Below are 27,582 nucleotides of genomic sequence, written 5' to 3'. Positions count from 1 at the left end.
TTATGCTCTAATTCTACAGGAGAATGTCAGGCCATCCGTCTGTGAGCTGAAGCGCAGCTGGATCGTGCAGCAAGACAATGACCCGAAACACACAATCAAGTCTTATTGGCAGGACTTGAAAGGAGCAGTTCATGCTTGAAAACCCACAGATGTCGCTGGGTTACAGCAGTTCTGCATGGAAGAGTGGGCCAAAACTCCTCCACAGTGACTGAGACTGATCAACAACTACAGGAAGCGTTTGATTGGCGTCATTGCCGCTGAAGGTGGCACAACCAGTTGTTGAGTGTAAGGGGGCAATTACTTATTCACACAGGGGTATTGGGTGTTGCATAAAATTGTTTTGTAATAAATGTAATAAGTATGTAATTGTTGTGTTATTTGTTCACGCAGGTTCCCTTGATCTAATATTAGGTTTCAGGTTGAAAATCACATTCAGTATAGAAATATGCAAAAGTAGAACAAATCTGAAAGGGGACAAATACTTTTCCACTGCACTTTAGATCTATGAGCTGACTCCACAAGACAGGATCACAGCATTAAAACGTCACTCTCGCAGGAGCGTGGGAATTGCACTGAGAGTGAGAGGGGGTGGTGGTGCCAGAGCCCAGATATCTGTATGATTATGCTTCAAAATCGTCAGTTGTCAGCTTTAAAAACATGTTAGTTCTACTAGAAACCTGTAACCCAGAGGTCCGTATGTAGCCCTTGATGAAAGTCCAGTGATTAAGAGTGTCCATGTTGGGATGCGGGCTGTAGCGGAGAGCAGTAGAGCAGAAGACACAGAGCCCATTGCGTGCGGACACGCTGGACCTCCTCTGGCCCTGCACTGTGAAATCAGACAAGATAATTTGCCCAAAATACAGGAGTGAGTCAAGAGGAGAGGAGCAGAGTCGGAAGCACACACTCTCATATCTCTTGTACACACACTCATGCATGTGCCAGTGCGCACACTCATACAGACACACACAGACATACATTCACACTCATCTACACACAGATCCCCCCCCTCAGGAGCTAGTTCATCTTGTTCCTCCTCACTCCCCATACAGTTCATACGCAGATCGCTGCACTCACCATCATCACCATCATCATTATCATCATTCAGCTAATCATTCAGCCTGTCTCTAGGGTTTTGTGCAAGAATGTGATTTCTTCCTAAATATTGCCCCAACCCCTGAACAAATGTGTCTCTGTGGGGTCATGGGTGCCTTCAGAACAGACTGCACTCTGGTGATAGGCAGCTCAGACATGGCGGTAGTGTGCCGGCCCACTCTTCCCATCTGTATGCAGCGAGAGTCACACCCAATAAGGGACCTGTGTGGCTCAGTTGGTAGAGCATGGTGCTTGCAACGCCAGGGTTGTGGGTTCGATTCCCACGGGGGACCAGTATGAAAATGTATGTACTCACAACTGTAATTCGCTCTGGATAAGAGTGTCTGTTAAATAAGTCAAATGTAAAGGAAGGAAGAGGAAACACATCATGTAGAGTGGCACCACCTCAATTAAAACTTGCAACTGGTCCCACACAAGGAGAAGGACAATCGTCAATATTTGATGGAGGCTGTAGCGCTCTTCTTCATTTGTTTTTTCTATTCACGCCATCCGCAAAGGTCACAAGATAATATTCCAGTCACATACAGTAGGATGGTAAATAGGGAAGGTCAGAGTTAACCAAGCCCACAATACATCAAATTAGATTACATTTTTGTCCTATGCTATTAATTCCATTGAATGGAAAATATGTCTCTGTTTGCTATTAACCTTTTCAGAGCAACAGAGAAATTTGCACTTACCTTCAAATAGAAGAGTAAACTGGTTGATAGCAATATTAACTCTCCCAATCCTGACAAGATACAGTAACTAGACTTTGGGAATGTTTAAGAGACAGTTCTACTCTACTGTGGTGGTATGGTAATATGGAAACCCTCCAAACTGAATGACCTATACATGTCACAAGAATGAGAATGACCTCCCATGCCCATTACCTCCCATGCTGACATGACAGCATCCCCCCAAGCCATTACCCTCATGCCGACACCCCTGTACCATTGAGACCAACTTTCCAGCAAGACAACTATCCAGAAGTGGCACGAAGAATAGAGCACCCTGCTGCAGCTGAGCTAAACCAGAAAAGGCATCTACTGAACATAAATCCCCCAAAATCTTTGTTATTATAAGAAATATAATTCTTAGGAATACAATCTATTATCAATATGATTTCAGTTTTAGATAAGCCACCCAGGAAAGGGTTCAAATTAGTTCATGTCAATATATGTAGCCTAAGAAACAGAGTTCATGAGATTAGTAATTTGCTAATTTACTAATCCATTTCTGAGACTCACTCAGACAGCACCTTTGATGATATAGTAGGAATACAAGGATATAAGATCTATAGAAAAGACAGAAATATCTATGGAGGATGTGTTGCTCTATATATTCAGAGCCATATTCCTGTAACGCTCAGAGAGGATCTCATGACAAATGAAGTAGAGGTGCTGTGGTTGCAGGTTCACTTGCCTCATCTGAAGCCTATTCTTTAAGGGGGCTGCTATGTATTTTCTTGGTGTCCTGAACGTTGACTGTTCATCACCTAGTTGTCCTCTCAAGAAGAGGCTTCTTACTGTGACGAATGCCTGGTGCATGACCCAGGTTGTCACTCAACCAACTACAGTGTATGCCAATCGTGTTGGATCTCTCTTAAAAACCCTTCCTTAACCTGTCTCCTCCCATTCATCTACACTGGACTTAACAAGTGACATCAATAAGGGATTATAGCTTAATGTTTAAGTGTTATATTTATTTTTTAAATGTAATCTAATTGAATTTCCTTGTCTATAACTGTTCTGTACTTTGATGTGTATGTTTTATGTGGACCCCAGGAAGAGTAGCTGCTGCATGTGCAGTAGCTAATGGGGATCCTAATAAACAAAACAAACACACACACACACACACACGCGCACGTGCGCGCATCACAGTCTGAGCCTGTGCACTGCTGGAATCTCTGCTAATTAAAGGTCATTCAGTCAGTGTGGTGCCAAAAGAAAACCAAAATAAACCGTTTCCCCAGTTTACCATGGCCTCCAGGTCTCAGTATTTTACAGTATAGTAGGTAGAAAACTGGAACTAATGAGTTTCAATAGAAAAATACGTTCATTAGACCACTGCCTTTTATTCCCTCGGTTACGCTGTCAAACAACCACATTCTTACAATGCCTGGAGCAGGCGTTCAATTCACTTCGCTTTGTGTTTTCTTTAGTCCTCAGAAAATGACTGAAGGGAACAAACAACTTGGAGCCTTTCAGGATTTCCGTGTTTTCTGGTAGCGAGAATTAGCATAGAATGGTGTTTTGATGTTCGACAGAGGCTTTAGATGTGGCTAGAGCAGAAAGAGAGAAGGAGAGGGAGAGAGAGAGGGGGCGGGGGCAGAGGGAGCTCTCTGTGGTGGTCTAAGGCGAGCCGTATGCCTGTGCTGGTGGAGAACGTCATGACCATAGAACCACAACAGTATGTAACAGGTGGCTTAGTCACGGATAGGGAAAGACATCTTTTATGGTTGTCAGGCTGGTTTAAGACGGTCCAGGCTGAGATGGGGCCATGTGTGACCAAGAGGAGGATGGCTGGGTGTGGGCTGATGGATGCCACTGTGGCTGTCAGTGGGGTGACGAGGCACACATGGATCCAAGGCCCCTGGTGCTGAATTGATCTTGTCTCCAATCTTGGATGTACACTGGACTGTCAGGGAGGGCACTGGGTTCCTGTCTCACACTTACATGAGTACACACACACACAGATAAACATACACATGTGCACAACTCCACCCATAGTAAATACACAGAAATGCTTTTCAACTCTGTACTGCTGCAGCTCTTAATGGGATCTCACTACATTATCTACTGGGCCGACCCTCAACTTCTGTTAGTAATTAGGCGTCGTACATCAGGGAGACATGTTTGTGGAGTGGTTGTGAAGAGTGAAGTGGGATGGAAATGACATAGATCACCACTGTGGCCTGATTTCCTGACTCCTCAGCCCTGCTGATGACGGCTAATGGGAACCTACAGTTAGTTTAGCGCTCAGCAAAGTGTCAAGTGCCTAATCTGATCTCAATGTTGTAGTTAACCTTCAGTCTTAAGTCTCGTAATCACCCTTTCAGAAGAAATTGCAATTGGATAACTGACTGAGTGTGTGTGTTTCCCAGTGAGCATGACGTGGGGGAGGATGACATCTACGACTGTGTTCCCTGTGAGGACGATGGAGATGACATCTACGAGGACATCATCAAGGTGGAAGTTCGACAACCCATGGTAAGAGATTTGTGTTTGTGTAATTCTCTGCTTGTCTCTCTATCTGTGTACGTGGGTGTGAGAGCGTGTAATTCTCTGCTTGTCTCTCTATCTGTGTACGTGGGTGTGAGTGCGTGTAATTCTCTACTTGTCTCTCTATCTGTGTACGTGGGTGTGAGTGCGTGTAATTCTCTACTTGTCTCTCTATCTGTGTACGTGGGTGTGAGTGCGTGTAATTCTCTACTTGTCTCTCTATCTGTGTACGTGGGTGTGTTTGTCCTCTCTGCTGCTCTCTACCCGTCGGTGTGTTCTGTTCTGCTCTGCTCACCTCTTATGTTTTCCCATTCCTTACGCTGCAGATCAGATACATGCAGGTAAGTGCCCTGACTCACCGTTCTGTCATCCAGCTAAGCAGCTCTGTTCATCAGTCTGACATGTCCCCCCCAACACCCTTCCTCTCGGATGACCACGCTCTGTTCATCAGTCTGACATGTCCCCCCCAACACCCTTCCTCTCAGATGACCACGCCATTAGATCAATGGCGTTCAGCACAGGTCAAGGGAATCCCCATCTGCCCCTGTGTGTGTGACTCACCATGACATCAACATATCACCATCAACACCATGACATTGCCACAATATGACATCATCAAAAGCAGCCAGATCAAACCCCAATACAGCCTTCATCAGTTCCTATGTCAGTTCTGTGGCTGTGCTCTCCAACACACCTGATTGTCTTCTGATACCCAGCAGGATCTGGGCCTTTGAGTCTAATTGACTCTGGTTTGACTTGTTGTATTATCAGAACTGCTTATAAACCTTCAGTTCTGTTCCAGATGACACAATAGAATGAATAGTCCTCTCAACACAACAACCAAGACTGCTGACAGCCGCAGCCACACAGGCAGTTAAGACGGAGATGATGTCAGAGGTTTTGGCCGGGTCGTTTTATCCGACTGTTACAGTCGCAGATGTTATTTTCTTCACCCGTCTCTAACTTTAGCATTGCATTGTGATTCACTGATCCGATGCTGCTGGGCCGTTTGCGCTTCTAAATGAATGGGATGCGCTGGGCGGGGTGTTTGCCTTGGCTGGTCCACCCTCTCCAGCCCCGTTCTACTCTGCACTGGCCCCAGATGTTGCCGAAGATACAGAGCTGCAGACACAGATGTTCATTAGCACTTGCCCGTGAGCAAGCCAGCCGGCACTCAACTCGTTATAAATCCCACAGTTCCAGCGTTTATGTAACCGCTTCCCACAACACGGCCAATCGGCTTGCGTTACATGACCGGGTCCCAGCAATTACAGTTAATCAAAAGTATCATATTCTATTGGGTCATGATGGAGTGATGAGTGAGAATTGGGCTCAGTTCATTAAAAGTGCTCATCAAATTCCCATTGAGTGGTTTGGATGCAGTGCTGCAGGGCCTCTGGGTGTAGCTGGGCGCTGTTCTGCTATCCCCCTGTCTGGTCATGTTGACAGTCACAGCTCCCTATTGGCATCGGGTACTGTACATTAATGAATGTAACTCAAAGGGAAAATATATATATTTGAGATTTGAGATTAGCCACCCTTAGCCTTGATGACAGCTTTGCACACTCTTGGCATTCTCTCAACTAGCTTCACCTGGAATGCTTTTCCAACAGTCTTGAAGGAGTACCCACTTATGCTGAGCACTTGTTGGCTGCTTTTCCTTCACTCTGCGGTCGACCTCATCCCAAACCATCTCAATTGGGTTAAGGTTGGGTAATTGTGGAGGCCAGGCCATCTGTTGCAGCACTCCATAACTCTCCTTCTTGGTCAAATAGCCCTTACACAGCCTGGAGGTGTGTTGGGTCATTGTCCTGTTGAAAAACAAATGCTAGTCCCACTAAGTGCAAACCAGATGGTATGGTGTATTGCTGCAGAATGCTGTGGTAGACATGCTGGTTAAGTGTGCCTTGAATTCTAAATAAATCACAGACAGTGTCACCAGCAAAGCACCATCACACCTCCTTCTCCATGCTTCACGGTGGGAACCACACATGCGAAGATTATACGTTCACCTACTCTGCATCTCACAAAGACTCGGTGGTTGGAACCAAAAATCTCAAATTTGTACTCATCGAACCAAATGACAGATTTCCACTGGTCTAATGTCCATTGCTCGTGTTTCTTGGCAAAGCAAGTCTCTTCTTATTGGTGTCCTTTGGTAGTGTTTTCTTTGCAGCAATTCGACCATGAAGGCCTGATTCACGCAGTTTCCTCTGAACAGTTGATATTTAGATGTGTCTGTTACTTGAACTCTGTGAAGCATTTGTTTGGGCTGCAATTTGATGTGCAGTTAACTCCTAATGAACTTATCCTCAGCAGCAGAGATAACTTTTAGTCTTCCTTTCCTGTGGTGGTCCTCATGAGAGCCAGTTTCATCATAGTGCTTGATGGTTTTTGCGACTGCACTTGAAGAAACTTACAAAGTTCTTGACATTTTCCGCATTGACTGACCTGTCTTAAAGTAATGATGGACTGTTGTTTCTCTTTGCTTATTTGAACTGTTCTTGCCATAATATGGACTTGGTCTTTTAACAAATTGGGCTTTCATCTGTATACCACCCGTACCTTGTCACTACACAACTGATTGGCTCAAATGCATTAAGAAGGAAATAAATTCCACAAATTAACTTTTAACAAGGCACACCTTTTAATTGAAATGCATTCCAGGTGACTACCTCATGAAGCTGGTAGAGAGAATGCCAAAAGTGTATAAAGCTGTCATCAAGGCAAAGGCTGGATACTTTGAAGAAACTCAAATATAAAATCTATTTACATTTGTTTAACACTTTTTTGGTTACAACATAATTCCATAGGTGTTATTTCCAGTGGTAGAAAAAGTACAGAATTGTCATACTTGAGTAAAAGTATAGATACCTTAATAGAAAGTTACTCAAGTAAAAGTCACCCAGTAAAATACTACTTGAGTGAAAGTCTTAAAGTATTTGGTTTAAAATGTACTTAAGTATCAAAAGTAAAAGTAGAAATAATTTCAAAGTCCTTATATTAAGCAAAACTATTTTCTTGTTTTTAAAATGTATGGATAGCCAGGATCACGCTCTAACACTCAGACATTATTTACAAAAGATGCATTTCTGTTTAGTGAGTCCGCCACACCATAGACAGTAGGGATGACCATGTGTTCTCTTGATAAGTGTGTGAATTTCTAAATGTTCCTCTCTTGCTAAGCATTCAAAATGTAACGAGTACTTTGGGTTGTCAGGGAAATTTATGGAGTAAAGAGTACACATTTTTCGTTTGGAATGTAGTGAAGTAAATGTAAAGTACAGATACCCCCAAAAACTACTTAAGTAGTACTTTAAAGTATTTTTTACTTAAGTGCTTTACATCACTGGTTATTCCATAGTTTTGATGTCTACAATGTAGAAAACTGTAAAAATAAGCAGCGTGTACAGTATTTATACAGTATAGTTTTATAACATACATCAAGCCATATGATTGGTATTAATGACCTTGCATCCCTAAATAACATGTTTGACACCCATCATTAGACAATCAGACACATGAACAGCCTTGTCAGGGACGAGTAATGACATAATGACATCCCAGCATCACTTTTCCTGTCGTTAATTACCTCCACAGAAAATGGGCATGACAGAAGACGACAAGAGAAACTGCTGCTTAGTGGAGATCCAGGAGACTGAGGCCAAGTACTACAAGACGCTGGAGGACATTGAGAAGGTGGGTGAGGGACTTAGATACGGAAAAGTGTATGTGTGTGTACTTACGTTTATGTACGTGTCTGCGTATGTGTGTGTGTGTGCAGTGGGTGGCTGGCTGGCTGGCAGTGTTGGATGTAGCTCGCTGCTAGGGTAGGCGTGTTTTGCCACGTCTCCTTTGGCAGGCCTCCGGCTGGGTGCGGTGTGGAAATGTCAGCTATTGGCAGGTTCATTGGAGAGGACAAATGTCTGTGGAGCAGATCGATAGGCTTATTATTGGCACAGTCCCATGGGAAGAGACTGATCTCCAGGGCTCTGTGTGTAAACAGACACACACACACACACACACACACACACACACACACACACACACACACACACACACACACACACACACACACACACACACACACACACACACACACACACACACACACACACACACACACACACACACACACAGACACACACACACACACACACACACACACACACACACACACACACACACACACACACACACACACACACACACACACACACACACACACACACACACACACACACACACACACACACACACACACAAAATTCACCTAGGGTTGTAAATTATGTCAGCGGTTAAACAGCAGCTTCTCCATGATGAAAAAGAAATTATTCTCAATTTGATGGCCAGTTAGACATGATCCACTCCACTGGATCCATTAGACTAAGGGTGTGTTTGTGTTTGCTGAGCCAGACAAACATGCAATTAAACCAGAATCACCTTCTTATAATCAGAGGAGTCGTTTGAGCTTGATTGAGTTGAGGTTAATAAAGCCATCATATCTTCATTACATTTTAATGGATCTATTTGTTATCATTAAGATTATGTAATGTGACAAGCATACAATAACATTACTCAAACAACAGGGAAGGTTTGTGCGAGTGAACATATAATATAATAATAATATATGCCATTTAGCAGACGCTTTTATCCAAAGCGACTTACAGTCATGTGTGCATACATTCTACGTATGGGTGGTCCCGGGGATCGAACCCACTACCCTGGCGTTACAAGCGCCATGCTCTACCAACTGAGCTACAGAAGGACCACATAATCAGTGGTTGGTACTCACAGCACGTCATGGGCACTTCAAACAAATGGCTACACGTGTATACAAGACAATGACTAAGCTACTAACACCGAGCAGCAACACATTATAGGGAAACCTTTTTTATGATCGATTTTCCTGGGCGCCCCCAGCGCATGCTATTGGATTGAACTGATGTTTAATATACAACTTTACACTACTACCGATTTGTTTACAACGTCAACAGGTTCAGTCAATGATGTTTGCACTTTAGGCCTACTGTATATTGCCATGCAAGTTCTTTTAACTTCTCAATTGTACTGTTTTGGTGTTCTACAGAATTATATGATCCCTTTGAAGCAAGTTCTCAGTCCACCAGACATGGAGTCCATCTTTGTAAATCTCGAGGTGAGTGCTGATGAGTGTAATCGTAGTGTCAGTGTGGAGCTGATGGAGGTGATGGAGGTGACGTGTTAGTGTGACCCAGGCTGACTATGGTTGTGCTGTACCCCATACAGGATGTGATTAAAGTCCACTTTGCCCTGCTGAGGGCCATCGACCTCAACATGGTGAGCGGAGGCAACGGTCTGGGGAAGATCTTCGTAGACTTCAAGGAAAGGTGCGTGACCTCGGGAGCTGTGTGTATGTGTGCGTGCATGTTTGAGATAGTATTCCGTGTGTGCATGCAGTTGGATTTAGATCCAGGATTTCAGGATAACGCATAGGATAGATGGGATTATTAAAGATGACGCCGGAGGGTAGGGCTGCCGTCTTATCGGCTCTTAACCAACCATACTATTTTAGTAGTTTTTTTTTGCGTTGTTCGTGACTTGTTTTGTACATAATGTTGCTGCTACCTTCTCTTATGACCGAAAATAGGTTCTGAACATCAGAACTGGGATTACTCACCTCAAATTAGATGAGTGTGTGTGAGTCAGACGCCAGGGATATATACTATGGACACCCGACCAGGCCCAGATCCCCATGATTCGCTGGAAATGTAGATGTGACTAATCTGCCCTTGCCTCTGTTCTGCTAGCTAACGTTCAGTCGCTGGAAAAGAAATGGGGTGAACTGAAAGCATGTATATCCTACCAACGGGACATTAAAAATGGTAATATCTTGTGTTTCACCGTGTCGTGACTGAACGACGACATTAAGAACATACAGCTGGTGGGTTATGCTCTCTATCGGCAGGACAGAACAGCAGCCTCTGGTAAGAAACGGGGCGGGGCCCTATGCATATTTGTAAACAATAGCTGGTGCACGATATCTAAGAAAGTCTCAGGGTTTTGCTCGCCTGAGGTAGAGGATCTCATGATAAGCTTTAGACCACACTATCAACCTAGAGAGTTTTCATCTGTATTTTTTGTAGCTGTCTACATACCACCACAGACCAAGGCTGGCACTACAGTACTGGGCCGTACTGTGTACGGCCCAGTACATCACCTGGGCCAAGCTTCCTGCAATCCAGGACCTCAATACCAGGCGGTGTCAGAGAAAGGCCCTAGAAATTGTCAAAGAATCCAGTCACCCTAGTCATAAATTGGTCTCTCAGCTACCGCATGGCAAGCGGTACCGGAGCACCAAGTCTAGGTCCAAGATGCTTCTAAACAGCTTCTACCCCCAAGCCATAAGACGCATGAACAGCTAATCAAATGGCTTGTAAGTAAGCATTTCACTGTAAGGTGTACGTACACCTGTTGCATTTGGCGCATGTGACAAATACAATTTGATTTGATTAGTGTAAAACAGAATGGATCAATTAAAGCTCATATGAGCAAAGAGCCGACTGGGTCTGTAACACTGTTATAATGATAATAAACAATTACTAGTTCAGAGAGCACGCTCTAAATGTTCTGTGATCTGTGTAGGCTGTTGAAATGGATTCCTGTAATCTACTAGGGATTCCAGAAAACACATTAGTGTATAGCAGAGAAAGCGGTCAGAGCTGTTGAACACCCCAGCTGCAGTACAGTAATGTGGGTGATGATTTGCATGCGTTTGGAGTGGTTATGTGCTTCCCGACTGAGCTGCGCTACTTTACTCTTTAGGTAATGGTAATGATAGGCCTGGTCTGGTAATGACAGGATACAGCCACGACAGCCCTCCAGGAATGTTAGTCCTGATTCAGCCTCATTTTAGGATTCACATGGAGCTGGAGCCAAGCCTGGTAATATATATTTGTGTGTGAGTGAATGCGTGCTTGTGTTAATCTGTGAATGAGCATGTTTGTGTTTACACTTTGGAAGGTGATCTGATTATAGTACATAACCGGTAAGGAAAAGTGTGGGGGTGGGGGGGTATGTTTGCGTCCTATCCCCCCATTCCAAACAGACCGCAGCTGTTCTACATAGTATGTTTGTCAGATTGTGTAGGTAATTGGCTCATTGCAGGGCTGCTTGGGGGGACCTGGAGAGCTGCATCACACCACACAGAGCGAGCGTGACAGCAAAGACACTCTCTATCCCACAATCTCTCTCACCTCCTCCCCAAACACGAAGTCCCTCCACCACACTCCCTGTGTTTATCTAACAGCCACTGCTGATCTGATTGAGCTGTCCTTATATCTCTTCAACTCTCTCTCGCTAGGCTAAAGCATGCTTAGCCCTTACAGTACCATAGACTTTTAATACACCTACTGCACAACTACACTACAACCAGAGCACAGCTCTGGGTCACTGCACATCTCCTAGTTATGGCCCGTGGCCTAATCGTGTGCCACCACATGGTCTGCCAGCTGATGCTACTACAGCTCAGGCTTTAACATTACTACGATGGATAGGATTAGAGTTGTGACTTGTAGATTGTTGAACGTCCCTGCACTGCAATAAGCTAAAAAGCTATTTCCTCCCACCTTCCCATCATCAGCGCATTGAGAGATGTCAACGACAGGGAATGTTAATATTTACCTTCTGTGACATTCTGCTGAATGCGGAACAGGAGGATGTTTTGGGCAAAGCTGCCTTTGGTATTCAGGAGATGATTGACAGACAATCTCCCGTTGTTTCATTATGGGTGGCTCTCTAACCAGTAACAGAGCCCAGTGACTAGGGGGTTTGGCACCACTCAGATGGATCCATTCTCATCAAAGCCCCTCGTCGACTGGTTCTGAGGACCCGGCTTCGTTTAATTAATGTTGTTATCTCCGCTTGTAAGTCCCATTGACCTTTGCAACAATACACCAGCTTTTTCGTCTCTTTGAAAAATGAATGAAAAGCTTCTCATGTTGTCGTTGCTGTGTCCAGTGAATGCCATGCTGAAAATGTCAGTGTGGCTGATGGCACCTTCTCTAAAACGTGTTAAGACTTGATGACAGTTTTGAATGTACTTTAGAGGAAATCCCTATCATGATAAATTGACTGAACTATCATGATAACAATAGATTGAACAATAAGCTTAACGTCATTGTGCACCTCAGTTATTTTTTAAAACTATTACTATTACTTATTTAAAGGTTGTAGGTGTCAATTGTTCCATCAACAATCAACCAATCATGTTATTATTTTCAAACTTCACATTTCTCTAGTAGAACCCTATAGGTTATTTATTGTAATGAACGATATCACCAAGATAAGTGGTCGGTTTGTTTGGTGTTGATCATTTTCGTTTTTATAATATAATATAATAATAATAATCGTTCCAGCTCTAGGAAGGCAGCCTACATTTTTATAAGAGGCTCCCCTGCTGGATCACCATACATTACATAGGAGGGCTTGCCACTTTCCCAAACCCCAAACTCATTTCCGGAGTAATCAGCACCCCTGATAACCCTGTAATATGTACTTAGAGACCAGCAGAGAGCTGTTGTACCAGAGGGCTCCCACTGTGTTCCCTTCCATTTGCTGTGTGCTGAATGTGTTCAGTGAAGGTGAGGGGTTCCCAATGCCATGTGTCAGACAATATTCCCTCTCTCTGCAGCCTGTCACTTCTGCTTTGCTAGGAGATTTCCTCACTGGCCTGACGCTCCAGCCAGATGCGGCTGCAGACTCGCTACAGAGGTGGGGGTGAAGGTCCGGGGGACCAGTTACTCCAAATGGTGTTTCCTCTGAAATAACATGCATGGCAGCGTTCCCATAAAGAGAGAGCTGGTGTAGCGGCAACAGGGGTGGTAGCACCGTCCGGAAGTGAGAGAGGAATTTAAAGAGAAGGTTTACATGTCACTGGTGTAAAGTGTCCCTGCACAGAAGAGCTCAGTCTTAAGCCACTGTGGAGTTTAGGGGTTGTTTCCTCCACATGCTTTTTTTAACGTCCATCTTCCGACTTTACTCCTGACTCGCTTTCCCTCTAGAGAGCTCTCACTCTCTTCTCTCTCTTTCTCTTGCACCCTCTCTAGTTCAATCGAGTACAGGCTTAACTGAATGAACAAAAAGATGGACGCGATAAAATACATTTTATTAAATTGTTTGGGGAATGGCCACGTCTCTGAGGGAAGATCCTTGGTGCCAGATGTTAATGACCACCCTGCTACTTGGTTTTCTGCTGGGAGGCTGGAGAATGTAACCATTATTCGAGATAAAACTGATTGCAAGGACTGACTTAACATATCAAGTTATTGCAGAAGACATTTTGTTTATGACGCGATAAAATACAAATGAAATGAAAATGCCTAGAAGAATGAAAGTTAAAGGCAGTAGTAGGTCTACTGAGCTCATAAAGCACATTGATGAAGTATTCTGTTTTTGTATCACTTTGATATGTCAAAGCACCACTTGTGAGGAAGGCTACAATTATGCATGTAAGCCAACGTTACAATGTCAAATATGAATGAATAGGCTTACAGACTATAGGATACATGTTGTCTCTCGCGAAATGCTTACTTACATGACCTTAACTCTTTTTTAACTGCACAGTTGGTTAACAACATTTTTACCAAATAAAACTATAAAAAATAGCACAATCAAACTAAAATAATGAGGCTACATACAGGGGGTACTGGCACTGTGTCAGTGTGCAGGGGTACAGGTTAGTTGAGGTCATTTGTACACGTAGGTAGGGGTGAAGTGATTGTGCATAGGTAATAACAGCGAGTAACATCAGTGTACAAAACAAATGGGGGGGTAGTAAATAGTCCGGTGGCCATTTGATGAATTGTTCAGCAGTCGTATGGGGTAGAAGCTGTTAAGAAGATTTTTGGTCCTGGACTTGACGCTCTGGTACCGTTTGCCGTGTGGTACTGTAGCAGAGAAAACAGTCTATGACTTGGGTGACTCGAGTCTCTGACAATTCTCGGGGCTTTCCTCCGACACCGCCTATTATATAGGTCCTGGATGGCAGGAAGCTTGGCCCCAGTGATGTACTGGGCCATACGCACTACCCCGTGTAGTGCCTTGCGGTCAGATGCCGAGCAGGTGCCATACCAGGCGGTGATGTAACCGGTCAGGATGCTCTCGATGGTCCAGCTGTAGAACCTTTTGAGGATATGGGGACCCATGCCAAATCTTTTCAGTTTCCTGAGGGGAAAAAGGTTTTGTTGTGCCCTCTGCATGACTGTCTTGGTATGTTTGGACCATGATAGTTTGTTGGTGATGTGGACACCAAGGAACTTGAAACTCTTGACCCGCTCAACTACAGCCCCGTCGATGTTAATGGCGGCATGTTCGGCCCTCTTTTTCCTATGATACCAATCCATGATTGCTGATAATGGAGTGTCGATGTGGCCATGACAAGCTGCTTTTGGGTTCACCTTAGTTCCAGTCCGCTCCTATGCAATCATATAGCTGTGAACAGCAGCAACCAGCCTGTGTAGACCAGTACACGGGAGTTCTCACAGCAGGCAGGCAGGGCACGACCATGAAAGACACACCAGTTTTATATGGAGTTCCATACATTCTAATATAATGATTAGAGAGAAGAGAGTGATAGTGAGGGAGAGAAAACAGTTCAACACATTAAGGGGAAAGAGTAAGCCTATGGGCTATACACCTGGAACCAAACAGAAACCTTAGACTGCAAACGTGTGCTAGATCACTATGACATGACAGAAATATACATAGACCTATGATGAGTGAAGTAATTCATTGAACTGGGAAGCCTGCGCCACGTCTATCCTGTACATATGACACTGACATTGGATTGATTTGTGCAGGCACGATAGCCACTACAATGAAAGCTATATTATAATAATGATGTATATTCATTGCTTGCAGAACTTAAGAATTATGTGACAATGAGTAGGCGGCAGGCCTAACGATGAGTATCGTCAGGTAAATATAGACTTAGTCATGAATTATACTTGCAACCCACTACCAGTAGCATATGTGCCCGTGTCCCTGCAGACAATAGCCATATTTGGAAATAACTCTGTGTTCCCTGCATAAAAAACTTTATGACACAAGACAACATATTGTTTAACAAATGGTTGAGTGTACCCCATGAATAGCCTTGGGAGTATGCACACAAGGAGCATTACGATAAACTAGATCTGATAGCTGAAATGGAATAATATTATGTATCAACATGGGATGACAGCTAAACACGGCAGCAAATCTTAATTTATGTAATTTATCAAGCTCTCTTCTCCTGGGGGGAAACATTAAGCACAACACATTGTGGCAAATGCTCGATGCTTCCACAAACTCTGCGGTGGAAAGGATACACTGTAGCCTGGGATCTGAGGTTTTAAAGATGTACAGGGTCGTTGGTTGCGGCAGCAAGAGCGGCCCGGGTGGAGGTAGCCGCAGTGAACGTTGCAGCAGAGGAACAAGGCCCAGAGACAGCCATCTTAGAGTTTTCCCCCTTGCTGGCAAAGCCAATTTCTGGAACTTTTTCCTCCCTTTGGGAGAAACAACCTCTTCGACCCCGTCGTCTGGGAGTTGCAGAGATGAGTCAAGCACATTAATATTAGCCAGTTGGAGGAGCTCATGGCTGGACAGGCCTGGGCGCATGATTCCCAGAATTTGACCGTCTGAAAATGGTCCCACTTGTGTGAGGGAATTGCATTTTTGTGCCTAGTTTATAGTCTACAAGGTAAATAAGTGAATGATATTCTGCACATGGCCAATAGGAAAGAGCTGAAGAAACAAGATGCTGTCCTAATATGTTTTTATTCATTACCACTATGCCCATAGATTTGGAAACAAAGTGAATTATGTTATGGATGAAGTTAAATGAGCCTTCAGACCAGCCTTCCTGAATGAACTTCTGTAAACTACATGAAATCAAATTAAAAAATTATATGAAATTGTATTTGTCTCGTGCCGAATACAACAGGTGTAGACCTTACTGTGAAATGCTTACTTAACCAACAATGATGTTTTAAGAAAATAGAGTTTTTAAAATATTTACTAAATAAACTAATGAACACAGTAACATAACAATAACAAGGCTATATACAGTGGGTCAAAAAAGTATTTAGTCAGCCACCAATTGTGCAAGTTCTCCCACTTAAAAATATGAGAGAGCCCTGTAATTTTCATCGTAGGTACACTTCAACTATGACAGACAAAATGAGAAATCCAGAAAATCACATTGTAGGATTTTTTATTAATTTATTTACAAATTATGGTGGAAAATAAGTATTTGGTCACCTACAAACAAGCAAGATTTCTGACTCTCACAGACCTGTAACTTCTTCTTTAAGAGGCTCCTCTGTCCTCCACTCGTTACCTGTATTAATGGCACCTGTTTGAACTTGTTATCAGTATAAAAGACACCTGTCTACAACCTCAAGCAGTCACACTCAACTCCACTATGGCCAAGACCAAAGAGCTGTCAAAGGATACCAGAAACAAAATTATAGACCTGCACCAGGCTGGGAAGACTGAATCTGCAATAGGTAAGCAGCTTGGCTTGAAGAAATCAACTGTGGGAGCAAAAATTAGGAAATGGAAGACATACAAGACCACTTATCCCAGAACCACACGGGGGGACCTAGTGAATGACCTTCAGAGAGCTGGGACCAAAGTAACAAAGCCTACCATCAATAACACACTACGCCGCCAGGAACTCAAATCCTGCAGTGCCAGACGTGTCCCCCTGCTTAAGCCAGTACATGTCCAGGCCCGTCTGAAGTTTGTAAGAGAGCATTTGGATGATCCAGAAGAAGATTGGGAGAATGTCATATGGTCAGATGAAACCAAAATAGAACATTTTCGTAAAAACTCAACTCGTCGTGTTTGGAGGACAAAGAATGCTGAGTTGCATCCACAGAACACCATACCTACTGTGAAGCATGGGGGTGGAAACATCATGCTTTGGGTCTGTTTTTCTGCAAAGGGACCAGGACGACTGATCCGTGTAAAGGAAAGAATGAATGGGGCCATGTATCGTGAGATTTTGCCCTTCCATCAGCAAGGGCATTGAAGATGAAACGTGGCTGGGTCTTTCAGCATGACAATGATCCCAAACACACCGCCTGGGCAACGAAGGAGTGGCTTCGTAAGAAACATTTCAAAGTCCTGGAGTGGCCTAGCCAGTCTCCAGATCTCAACCCCATAGAAAATCTTTGGAGGGAGTTGAAAGTCCGTGTTGCCCAGCAACAGCCCCAAAACATCACTGCTCTAGAGGAGATCTGCATGGAGGAATGGGCCAAAATATCAGCAACAGTGTGTGAAAACCTTGTGAAGACTTACAGAAAACGTTTGACCTCTGTCATTGCCAACAAAGGGTATATAACGAAGTATTGAGATAAACTTTTGTTATTGACCAAATACTTATTTTACACCATAATTTTCAAATAAATAAATGAAAAATCAATGTGCGGGGTACAGGTTGGTCGAGCCTTTTGCTCTTTGCAATGCGGTAGCAGAGAGAACAGTCTGTGTCTTGGGTGACTGGAGTCTTTGACAATTTTTGTGGCCTGCCTCTGACACTGCCTGGTATAGAGGTCCTGGATGGCAGGAAGCTTGGCCCCAGTGATGTACTGGACCATATGGCCTACGCACTGAATAAGTGTTGTCGTGCCCTCTTCGCGACTGTCTTGGTGTGTTTGGTACATGATATTTTGTTGGTGATGTGGGCACCAAGGAACTTGAAGCTCTCGACTCGCTCCACTACAGCCTCGTCGATGAGAATGGAGGTGTGTTTGGCCCTCCTTTTCCTGTAGTCCAAGATCAGCTCCTTTGTCTTGCTCACATTGAGGGAAAGGTTGTTGTCCTGGCATCACACTGCCAGGTCTCTCATCTCCTCCCTATAGGCTGTCTCATTGTTGTCGGTGATCAGGCCTACCGCGGTTGTGTCGTCAGCAAACTTAATGATGGTGTTGGAGCCGTGCTTGGCCACGCAGTTGTGGGTGAACAGCGTGTACAGGAGGAGACTGAGCAGGCACCCCTGAGGGACCCCCGTTTTGAGGATCAGCGTGGCAGATATGTTGTTGCCTACCTGTGCCACCTGGGGGGCGGCCCATAAGGATGTCCAGGATCCAGTTGCAGAGGGAGGTGTTCAGTCCCAGGATCCTTAGCTTAGTGATGAGCTTTGTGGGCACTATAACGCTGAGCTGTATTCAATGAACAGCATTCTCACATAAGTGTTATTTTTGTTCAGGTGGGAAAGGGCAGTGTGGAGTGCAATTGAGATTGTGTCATCTGTGGATCTTTTGCGGCTGTATGGGAATTTGAGTGGGTCTAGGGTTTCCGGGATGATGGTGTTGAACTGTACTGAACTATGGGCATATGAATACACCCCTAGACTGTTTGTCTCTTGCTGTTGTCACATCGCGGTAGGAGATATGGGCTAGGACACGTCTTGACAGGCACGCCGCTACCCCGAGCCAGGCAGAAGCCACAGAGGCCATGCAAATCAGGACTTTTTTCGAGTCACTTCAACACCTTTTCCACATGACATGTCATGCTCCTCAAGGGCCTAGCAGAAGCCGTCACATAGGCAGAGTGCTGCTTTGGCATCCTACAGGGGGATTTGTTCCATGCTGTCGACTGTCTCTAATATAGAATCCCAACATTGACTCATCATCATCATCCACTCTATGATATTAAAACACAGTTTGGTTAACAGGACTCTCATTAGATTAATTTAATCCAATTATGCATATACAGTATAGTTTACGTCGCTCAGAGAGATGTAAAGGCCATGTACAGAAATGATGGGACTGGCTCCTTGGCCAGTCGTCTGTACAGTCAATGGTGTTTCTGTGATGTTGAGGTTTGTTTTTCACGGTGGTGTCCCCTATTGTTTTACCAGTCAGTCCTGTGAGTCATCCTGCTCTTGGATCAGTATCGCTACTCCTTTTGTAGGACGTGAGGTTTTAGTGTCAGCTTATGAGTAACGTTTCACAGAATCATATTATGAGTAACGTTTCACAGAATCATATTATGAGTAACGTTTCACAGAATCATATTATGAGTAATGTTTCACAGAATCATATTATGAGTAACGTTTCACAGAATCATATTATGAGTAACGTTTCACAGAATCATATTATGAGTAACGTTTCACAGAATCATATTATGAGTAACGTTTCACAGAATCATATTATGAGTAACGTTTCACAGAATCATATTATGAGTAACGTTTCGCAGAATCATATTATGAGTAACATTTCACAGAATCATATTATGAGTAACATTTCACAGAATCATATTATGAGTAACATTTCACAGAATCATATTATGAGTAACGTTTCACAGAATCAATTTACTTCCTGACTGAAAGAAGCCAGCATGCTACACTGTGAGAGGGAGAGAGAAGAGTGGATGAGACTGGTGGAGAGAAAAGGAATGAAACATTACTTTAAAGGGAAAGACAGAAGGAGTGATAGAAGGAGATATAGCTGGTTCCTAGGGGAGCATAACATCACAAGTCTCCCAGTGTGATGTGTCCAGACATCAGGAGAGGAGTGGCTGTGCTTGTCAGTGTCTCAGGGGTTAATTATGTCTGACTCCACTGCGTGTGCGTACGTGTGTACATGTGGCTTTGTACATGTGTGTGTAATCAACCTCTTTGTTCCACTGCTTGTCTCTGGGAGGAGAACAAAGACAGTGACTTTCCTTAAGAGCTGGAGGAACACGAAAGCCTGTTATTAGAGGGGTCTGTAAGTATTAGCATTAGCACTGTGACACGTCCTCTCTGCTGTGTCAGTATCAGAGCAGGCCCTGTGTCCCATGCTGAGGCCTGTCACTGAACAGGGGACAAATTGGTCTGTTAGGATGGCCCCTGTTCACCTCCTACCCGTGTCCTTGTCCGTAAACACCACAGACTTCTGCCTGGTTTTGGAGTGTTTTTAGTGGTGGTGGTGGAGCTTTAGAAAGCGGGCCCTCAGGCACAGAGGCACTGTCCCAGACACACTACACAGGCTCCATGGAACCATGCTGTGAACACTGCCTAACCCCATCCAGCTGAGCTCTTTTTCTCTCAATGTAGCCTACACTTGATCTTATTTTGTCTTTTTATTTCTCTGTTTTCTCGTGCCATCCTTTTCCCCCAATCTCTCCTGCTGTCTGTCTGTCTGTCTCTCTCTCTTATAACTCTGTCTGCTCTTTCTGTCTGTCTGTATGTTTGTTTGTGTCATCTCACTCGCTCTTCCTTTATCCATTGTCACGTATAAATATACCCTGTATATTACCATGCTGTAATATAACCAATCGATAAGGATTCAAAACCTTGTGTCTAGTCTCAGTGGGTGTCTAATCCATTGCCTCGTACTCTGATCAAAATATCACTTTCCCCACCAGTCGCTCCACCTTAAACATCCCACTCCTGAAATGGCCTCATAAAATAAGACCTTCATGTTCAATTAAGTCTGTGACACGTGTTATTAAAGCGGGTGGCTGACACCTGCCCTGTACCCTCGTTATGCTGCTGCCTGCTGCTGAATCTGACTGCCGCTGCCTGCCTGGCTCATAATTGAGCAAGGCAGCCATTAATCTTATTCCAATTCCCCTCCTTAAGGAGAGGAGCGATCTCCCTGGCTGTGGATCAGGCCCTAATCAGGTCCTTGTTAGCCCCAGACCACGTTGTCTTTGGACCAGACCCAGGCAGGGAGCTTCACAGTGGAGGTCAGTCTAGGCCAGTCATTAATGGGGTTTAGGGATGGAGAGAGCCATCCGGATAGTTGGCCACTGGATGACTCATCCCTACCGATGGGGATCAAGTCATGTTGTGAATGTACAGTAGGCAGAGGTCAGATAAGTTGGTAAGCATTGTAATGGGGTTTGTGCAGTCTGCAGGTGTTCAGTTAGTGGGTTTGTCCATGTAAGAGGCTTAGGAAGGAGATGAGTTTAGCTTTGAGAGCTGGGGTAGTGACTGCTATCAAAGCACTCTGTTAGTGACTTATGCTCTAACTTCAAGATTAAGTAAAGAGTTGTGAAGTGTTAAACAGCTTCGTGAATTATTGTGGTAATTGAATTGAAAGAAGAAGAAACCCAACTATGTTTGAAGAGATTTTCTTAGAGAAATTTGCTTTTTCTGCCATACTGTGCTCCTGCTCTCTTGCTGAGTTTTGGAGACATTTCCCAGCTCTCTGGAGCAGTGCTCTTGTCTCTGTCAAGGATATGTCAGAGACATCCTTAGACTTTAGAAATGCAAACTCTGCTCTGCTGAAGATTAAGAGACTTTGCCAAAAGCATCAGAGGGGTTTGGCACTGCCAGTCGTGACAATGCCCTACTTTGAAAAATAAGAGAGAGAGAGGAATCTGTGCCACGCGTGGTGCCATCCTCTAGTCAAGATAACTTTGAACTAGTTCCAAGATGAAGTGATCTGTGTCAGGGGCCCGTTGTGAATGTGCCCTTCATATCCTCACTGGCCCAAATTAATAGGCTTTCTGCCTGAGAACTCTTCAAAGCAATTTATTATAATCACTATCTTTCATTAGTGTACTGTGGTTATACTATGATTATGACTTATTGGGTAGAGGCGTGTATTCTTCAAAAGATTGCCCTGGGTTTCGAGTTAATGTATTACTTATTAATACAATATATTCATATATACAGTAGTCATGCCCATATGAAATCTATTCATATGTTCCTTTTACATCGGCTTCCTATGGTGGCAAATGGGTCACCCACCGAACTGTTTAATACTGTTGTAATTATGTTTAATCTAAAGCTATTAGTATGGCTTACTCCTCCTTAGTGTCAAGTGCCCCATGGGTTATTTGGTACTGAACTGGTCCTAAGAGTCAACAGCATATTGCTATATGATGATCTGTGTACCCTTTGATATTGGGAACCCTTTGCAGGAACCCTATAATAGAATATACACTGAGTGTACAAAATATTAAGAACACCTTCATGTTCCGTAGGGATGCGGGCCCATGTTGACTCCAATGCTCTTGAAACACATGGGAAAGTGTTGAGCGTCAAAAACCCAGCAGCGTTGCAGTTCTTGACACAAACCGGTGTGCCTGGCACCTACTACCATACCCCGTTCAAAGACAATTAAATCTTCTGTCTTGTCCATTCATCCTCTGAAAGGCACACATACGTAGTCCATGTCTCAATTGTCTTAAAGCTTAACAGTCCTTCTTTAACCTGTCTCCTCCCCTTCATCGACACTGATTGAAGTGGATTTAACAGGTGACATCAATAAGGGATCATAGCTTTCACCTGGATTCACCTGGTCAGTCTGTCATGGAAAGAGCAGTTGTTTCTAATGTTTTGTACACTCAGTGTATGCTAGTAATAATACAGTGATGCAATGTGTTCATATACAGATTGTTGATCTACGGCCAGTACTGCAGCCACATGGAGAATGCCCAGAAGATACTGGATGAGCTCATCGCCACGCGGGAGGACGTTAAGATGAAAGTCGAGGTACAGTAACCACACAAACACACATATCCCTCCGCCTCCCTTACCATCCATCTGGCATCTGCTCAAAATTGGCGCAAAGTTGATTCACAACCAGCCATGGTGTTTTGAATCATGACATTTTACTATGATAGTTTGGCTTCCATATAAACCTACTGTGCTGCAGTTGGACAAACAGCAATGGTCTGCAGTGAAAGATCTGATAAACCTGGAATCCCCAGCCGGCCCAAATCATGGACCACTGCTGGTCAAGCCATGCTGCTGGGTTGACCCAGCTCTAGTACTGTAGTTTACAGTGCATTCCCTTTTCCACATGTTGTTACATTACAGCCTTATTCTAAAATGGATTAAATAAATGTTTTGCCTCATCAATCTAAAAGCTGCCGCGGCTTCAAAGGGTGTGACACTCTAGACCCAAACTGTTATAGACCAATATCCATCCTGCCCTGCCTTTCTGAAGTCTTTGAAAGCCAAGTCAATAAACAGATCACTGACCATTTTGAATCCCACCGTACCTTCTCCGCTGTGCAATCCGGTTTCCGAGCTGGTCACGGGTGTACCTCGGCCACGCTCAAGGTACTAAACGATATCATAACCGCCATCGATAAAAGACAGTACTGTGCAGCTGTCTTCATCGACCTGGCCAAGGCTTTCGACTCTGTCAATCATTGTATTCTTATTGGCAGACTCAATAGGCTTGGTTTCTCAAATGACTGCCTCGCCTGGTTCACCAACTACTTCTCAGACAGAGTTCAGTGTGTCAAATCGGAGGGCCTCACTACTCTGGACGGTTCTAAGTTAGAATATGTGGACAAGTACAAATACCTAGGTGTCTGGCTAGACTGTAAACTCTCCTTCCAGACTCATATTAAACATCTCCAAATCAAAATAAATCTAGAATCGGCTTCCTATTTCGCAAACAAAGCCTCCTTCTCTCACGCCGCCAAACATACCCTTGTAAAACTGACTATCTTACCGATCCTTCACTTCGGCGATGTCATTTACAAAATAGCTTCCAATACTCTACGACTTTCCCGAAGTTGATCCTGTGTTTTGCCCACCACCCAGGACAATGGATCAGATCCCAGCCGGCGAACCAAAACAACGTCGCCGTAAAAGGGGCAGACACAGCGGTCTTCTGGTTAGGCTCCTGAGACGGGCACGACGCGTACCCGCTCCCAAGCATACTACTCGCCAATGTCCATTCTCTTGACAACAAGGTTGATGAAATGGGTAGCATTCCAGAGAGACATAAGAGACTGTAACGTTCTTTGCTTCATGGAAACATGGCTCACTCGAGACACGCTATTGGAATCGGTACAGCCAGCTGGTTTCTTCACGCATCGCGCCAACAGAAACAAGCATCTTTCTGGTAAGAAGAGGGGTGCGGGGGTGTGCCTTATGATTAACGAGACGTGGTGTCATCATTACAACATACAGGAACTCAAGTACTTCTGTTCACCTGACTTAGAATTCCTCACAATCAAATGTCGACCGCATTATCTACCAAGAGAAATCTCTTCGATTATCATCACAGCCGCATATATTCCCCCCCAAGCAGACACATCGACGGCCCTGAATGAACTTTATTTGACTCTATGTAAACTGGAAACCACATATCCTCAGCCTGCATTCATTGTAGCTGGGTATTTTAACAAGGCTAATCTGAAAAGAAGACTACCTAAATTCTATCAGCATATTGATTGTGCTACCAGGGCTGGTAAAACCATGGATCATTGTTATTTTAACTTCCGCGACGCATATAATGCCCTCCCCCGCCCTCCTTTTGGAAAAGCTGACCACGACTCCATTTTGTTGCTCCCAGCCGATAGACAGAGACTAAAACAGGAAGCTCCCGCGCTCAGGTCTGTTCAACACTGGTCTGACCAATCTGATTCCACGCTTCAAGATTGCTTCGATCACATGGATTGGGATATGTTCCGCACTGCGTCAAACAACAACATTGATGAATACGCTGATTCAGTGTGTGAGTTTATTAGCAAGTGCATCAGCGATGTCGTACCCACAGCAACTATTAAAACATTCCCAAACCAGAAACCATGGATTGATGGCAGCATTCGCACGAAACTGAACGCGTGAACCACTACTTTTAACCAGGGCAAGGTGACCGGAAATATAACCGAATACAAACAGTGTAGCTATTTCCTCAACAAGGCAATCAAACAAGCTAAGCATCAGTATAGAGACAAAGTAGAGTTGCAATTCAATGGCTCAGATACAAGAGGTATGTGGCAGGATCTACAGTCAATCACGGATTACAAAAAGAAAACCAGCCCCGTTGGGGAACAGGATGTCTTGCTCCCAGACAGAATAAACAACTTCTTTGCTCGCGTTGAGGACAATGCAGTGCCACTGACACCCGCTACCAAAACATGTGGACTCTCCTTCACTTCAGCCAATGTGAGTAAAACATTTAAATGCGGTAACCCTCGCAAGGCTGCAGGCCCAGACAGCATCCCCAGTCGCGTCCTCAGTGCTTGCGCAGACCAGCTGGCTGGTGTGTTTATGGACATATTCAAAAATCCTTATCCCAGTCTGCTGTTCCCACATGCTTCAAGAGGGCCACCATTGTTCCTGTTCCCAAGAAAGCTAAGGTAACTGAGCTAAATGACTACTGCCCTGTAGCACTCACTTCCGTCATCATGAAGTCCTTTGAGAGACTAGTCAAGGACCATATCACCTCCACCCTACCTGACACCCTAGACCCACTCCAATTACCGCCCCAATAGGTCCACAGACAATCGCAACCACATTGCACACTGCCCTAACCCATCTGGACAAGAGGAATACCTATGTGAGAATGCTGTTCATCGACTACAGCTCAGCATTTAACACCATAGTACCCTCCAAACTTGTCATCAAGCTCGAGACCCTGGGTCTCGACCCCGCCCTGTGCAACCAGGTACTGGACTTCCTGAAGGACCGCCCCAGGTGGTGAGGGTAGGTAACAACATCCCACCCCGCTGATCCTCAACACTGGGGCCCCACAAGGGTGCGTTCTGAACCCTCTCCTGTACTCCCTGTTCACCCACGACTGTGTGGTCATGCACGCCTCCAACTCAATCATCAAGTTGGAGGCGTCAAGTCAGACGACACTACAGTGGTAAGCTTGATTATCAACAACGACGAGACGGCCTACAGGGAGGAAGTGAGGATCCTCGGAGTGTGGTGTCAGGAAAATAACCTCACACGCAATGTCAACAAAACAAAGGAGATGATCGTGGACTTCAGGAAACAGCAGAGGGAGCACCCCCCTATCCACATTGACGGAACAGTAGTGGAGAGGGTAGTACGTTTTAAGTACCTCGGAGTACACATTACAGACAAACTGAATTGGTCCACCCGCACAGACAGCGTGGTAAAGAAGGCACAGCAGTGCCTCTTCAACCTCAGGAGGCTGAAGAAATTTGGCTTGTCACCAAAAGCACTAACAAACTTTTACAGATGCACAACCGAGAGCATCCTGTCGGGCTGTATCACCGCCTGGTACGGCAACTGCTTCGCCCACAACCATAAGGCTCTCCAGAGGGTAGTGAGGTCTGCACAATGCATCACCGGGGGCAAACAAAACTTGTTAGGTTAGATTACTCGTTGGTTATTACTATATTGTTGGAACTAGAAGCACAAGCATTTCACTACACTCGCATTAACATCTGCTAACCATGTGTATGTGACAAATAAAATAAAATTTGTTTTGATTTGAATTGGATAAGGAGCAGAGTCATCCATCCAAGAGAGAGAGAGAGAGAGAGACATCAGTATTCAGCATCTACTGGGTTACGATGGCTCATGGTCTGTCTCAATGCATTACAATGCAGCTGTATGGCTTGTTGTTTTTCTTAATAAAAAAGGAGATTGTTATGGCTATTATTCAGACAGAGGGATGAATGTGTTCTTTATTACTCATACAGTAAAGGAATATCCATATCAGTATGAATGTCCTGATGTAGATGTTCACTAAGGGGTAAGGACAGACAGGGATTTGATACCTTTTAATACGCTGTTGATACTGTTGTTGGAAGGCACAACTGTAGCAAAGTGGTGTAGTGATAGTGTGAAATTGCAGAATGTGTATTACAGTATCAGAATGTGTACACTTTGGCTGCTGTTGTAGTTATGAACTGTGAAATGTATGATGTTTCTTGTTGTTGTTGTAGGAGTGCACTATGAAGGTGCAAGAGGGCAAGTTCAAGCTCCAGGACCTGCTGGTAGTGCCCATGCAGCGGGTTCTCAAGTACCACCTCCTACTTAAGGTGAGGTGCATCGCAAACCTAAACTCAGCAAAAAAAAACATCTTCTCACTGTCAACTGTGTATATTTTCAGCAAACTTAACATGTGTAAATATATGTATGAACATAACAATATTCAACAAGTGAGACATAAACTGAAGAAGTTCCACAGACATGTGACTAACATAAATTGAATAATGTGTACCTGAACAAAGGGGGGGGTCAAAATCAAAAGTAACTGTCAGTATCTGGTGTGGCCACCTGCAAGATCTTGGACATTTCTGGGGGGAATGGCCCTAGCCCTCACCCTCTGATCCAACAGGTACCAGACGTGCTCAATGGGATTGAGATTCGGGCTCTTTGCTGCCAATGTCAGAACACTGACATTCCTGTTTTGCAGGAAATCACACGCAGAATGAGCAGTATGGCTGGTGGCATTGTCATGTTGGAGGGTCATGTCAGGAATAGCCTGCAGGAAGGGTACCACATGACAGAGGAGGATGTCTTCCCCTGTAACGCACAGTGTTGAGATTGCCTGCAATGACAACAGCTGAGTCCTAT

At 44.4% G+C, this 27,582-nt stretch overlaps 1 protein-coding gene and 1 non-coding gene across 12 annotated transcripts in view; both read left to right on the top strand.

Annotated features, from left to right (window-relative positions):
- LOC124048888 (guanine nucleotide exchange factor VAV2-like) overlaps positions 1 to 27,582 on the top strand; it is a 254,430-nt gene that overhangs the window by 206,722 nt on the left and 20,126 nt on the right. For 7 of the 11 annotated variants that reach the window (XM_046370044.1, XM_046370049.1, XM_046370043.1 and 4 more), the window contains exons 6-12: positions 4,199 to 4,304; positions 4,643 to 4,657; positions 7,917 to 8,015; positions 9,406 to 9,474; positions 9,585 to 9,685; positions 22,674 to 22,773; positions 26,949 to 27,044. In XM_046370044.1, the coding sequence (XP_046226000.1) occupies positions 4,199 to 4,304; positions 4,643 to 4,657; positions 7,917 to 8,015; positions 9,406 to 9,474; positions 9,585 to 9,685; positions 22,674 to 22,773; positions 26,949 to 27,044 (586 nt within the window). The remainder of the gene's footprint in view (positions 1 to 4,198; positions 4,305 to 4,642; positions 4,658 to 7,916; positions 8,016 to 9,405; positions 9,475 to 9,584; positions 9,686 to 22,673; positions 22,774 to 26,948; positions 27,045 to 27,582) is intronic. The other 4 variants (XM_046370051.1, XM_046370050.1, XM_046370046.1 and 1 more) reach the window with 1 other exon arrangement.
- Positions 1,317 to 1,386, top strand: trnaa-ugc. The gene has a single exon. It is a non-coding gene; the product is annotated as a tRNA-Ala (tRNA).

Source organism: Oncorhynchus gorbuscha, linkage group LG11 (assembly GCF_021184085.1).
Source record: "Oncorhynchus gorbuscha isolate QuinsamMale2020 ecotype Even-year linkage group LG11, OgorEven_v1.0, whole genome shotgun sequence".
Classification (NCBI taxonomy): domain Eukaryota; kingdom Metazoa; phylum Chordata; class Actinopteri; order Salmoniformes; family Salmonidae; genus Oncorhynchus; species Oncorhynchus gorbuscha.
The sequence above is the reverse complement of the archived record's forward strand: the minus strand, read 5'-3'. Positions and strand labels throughout refer to the sequence as shown.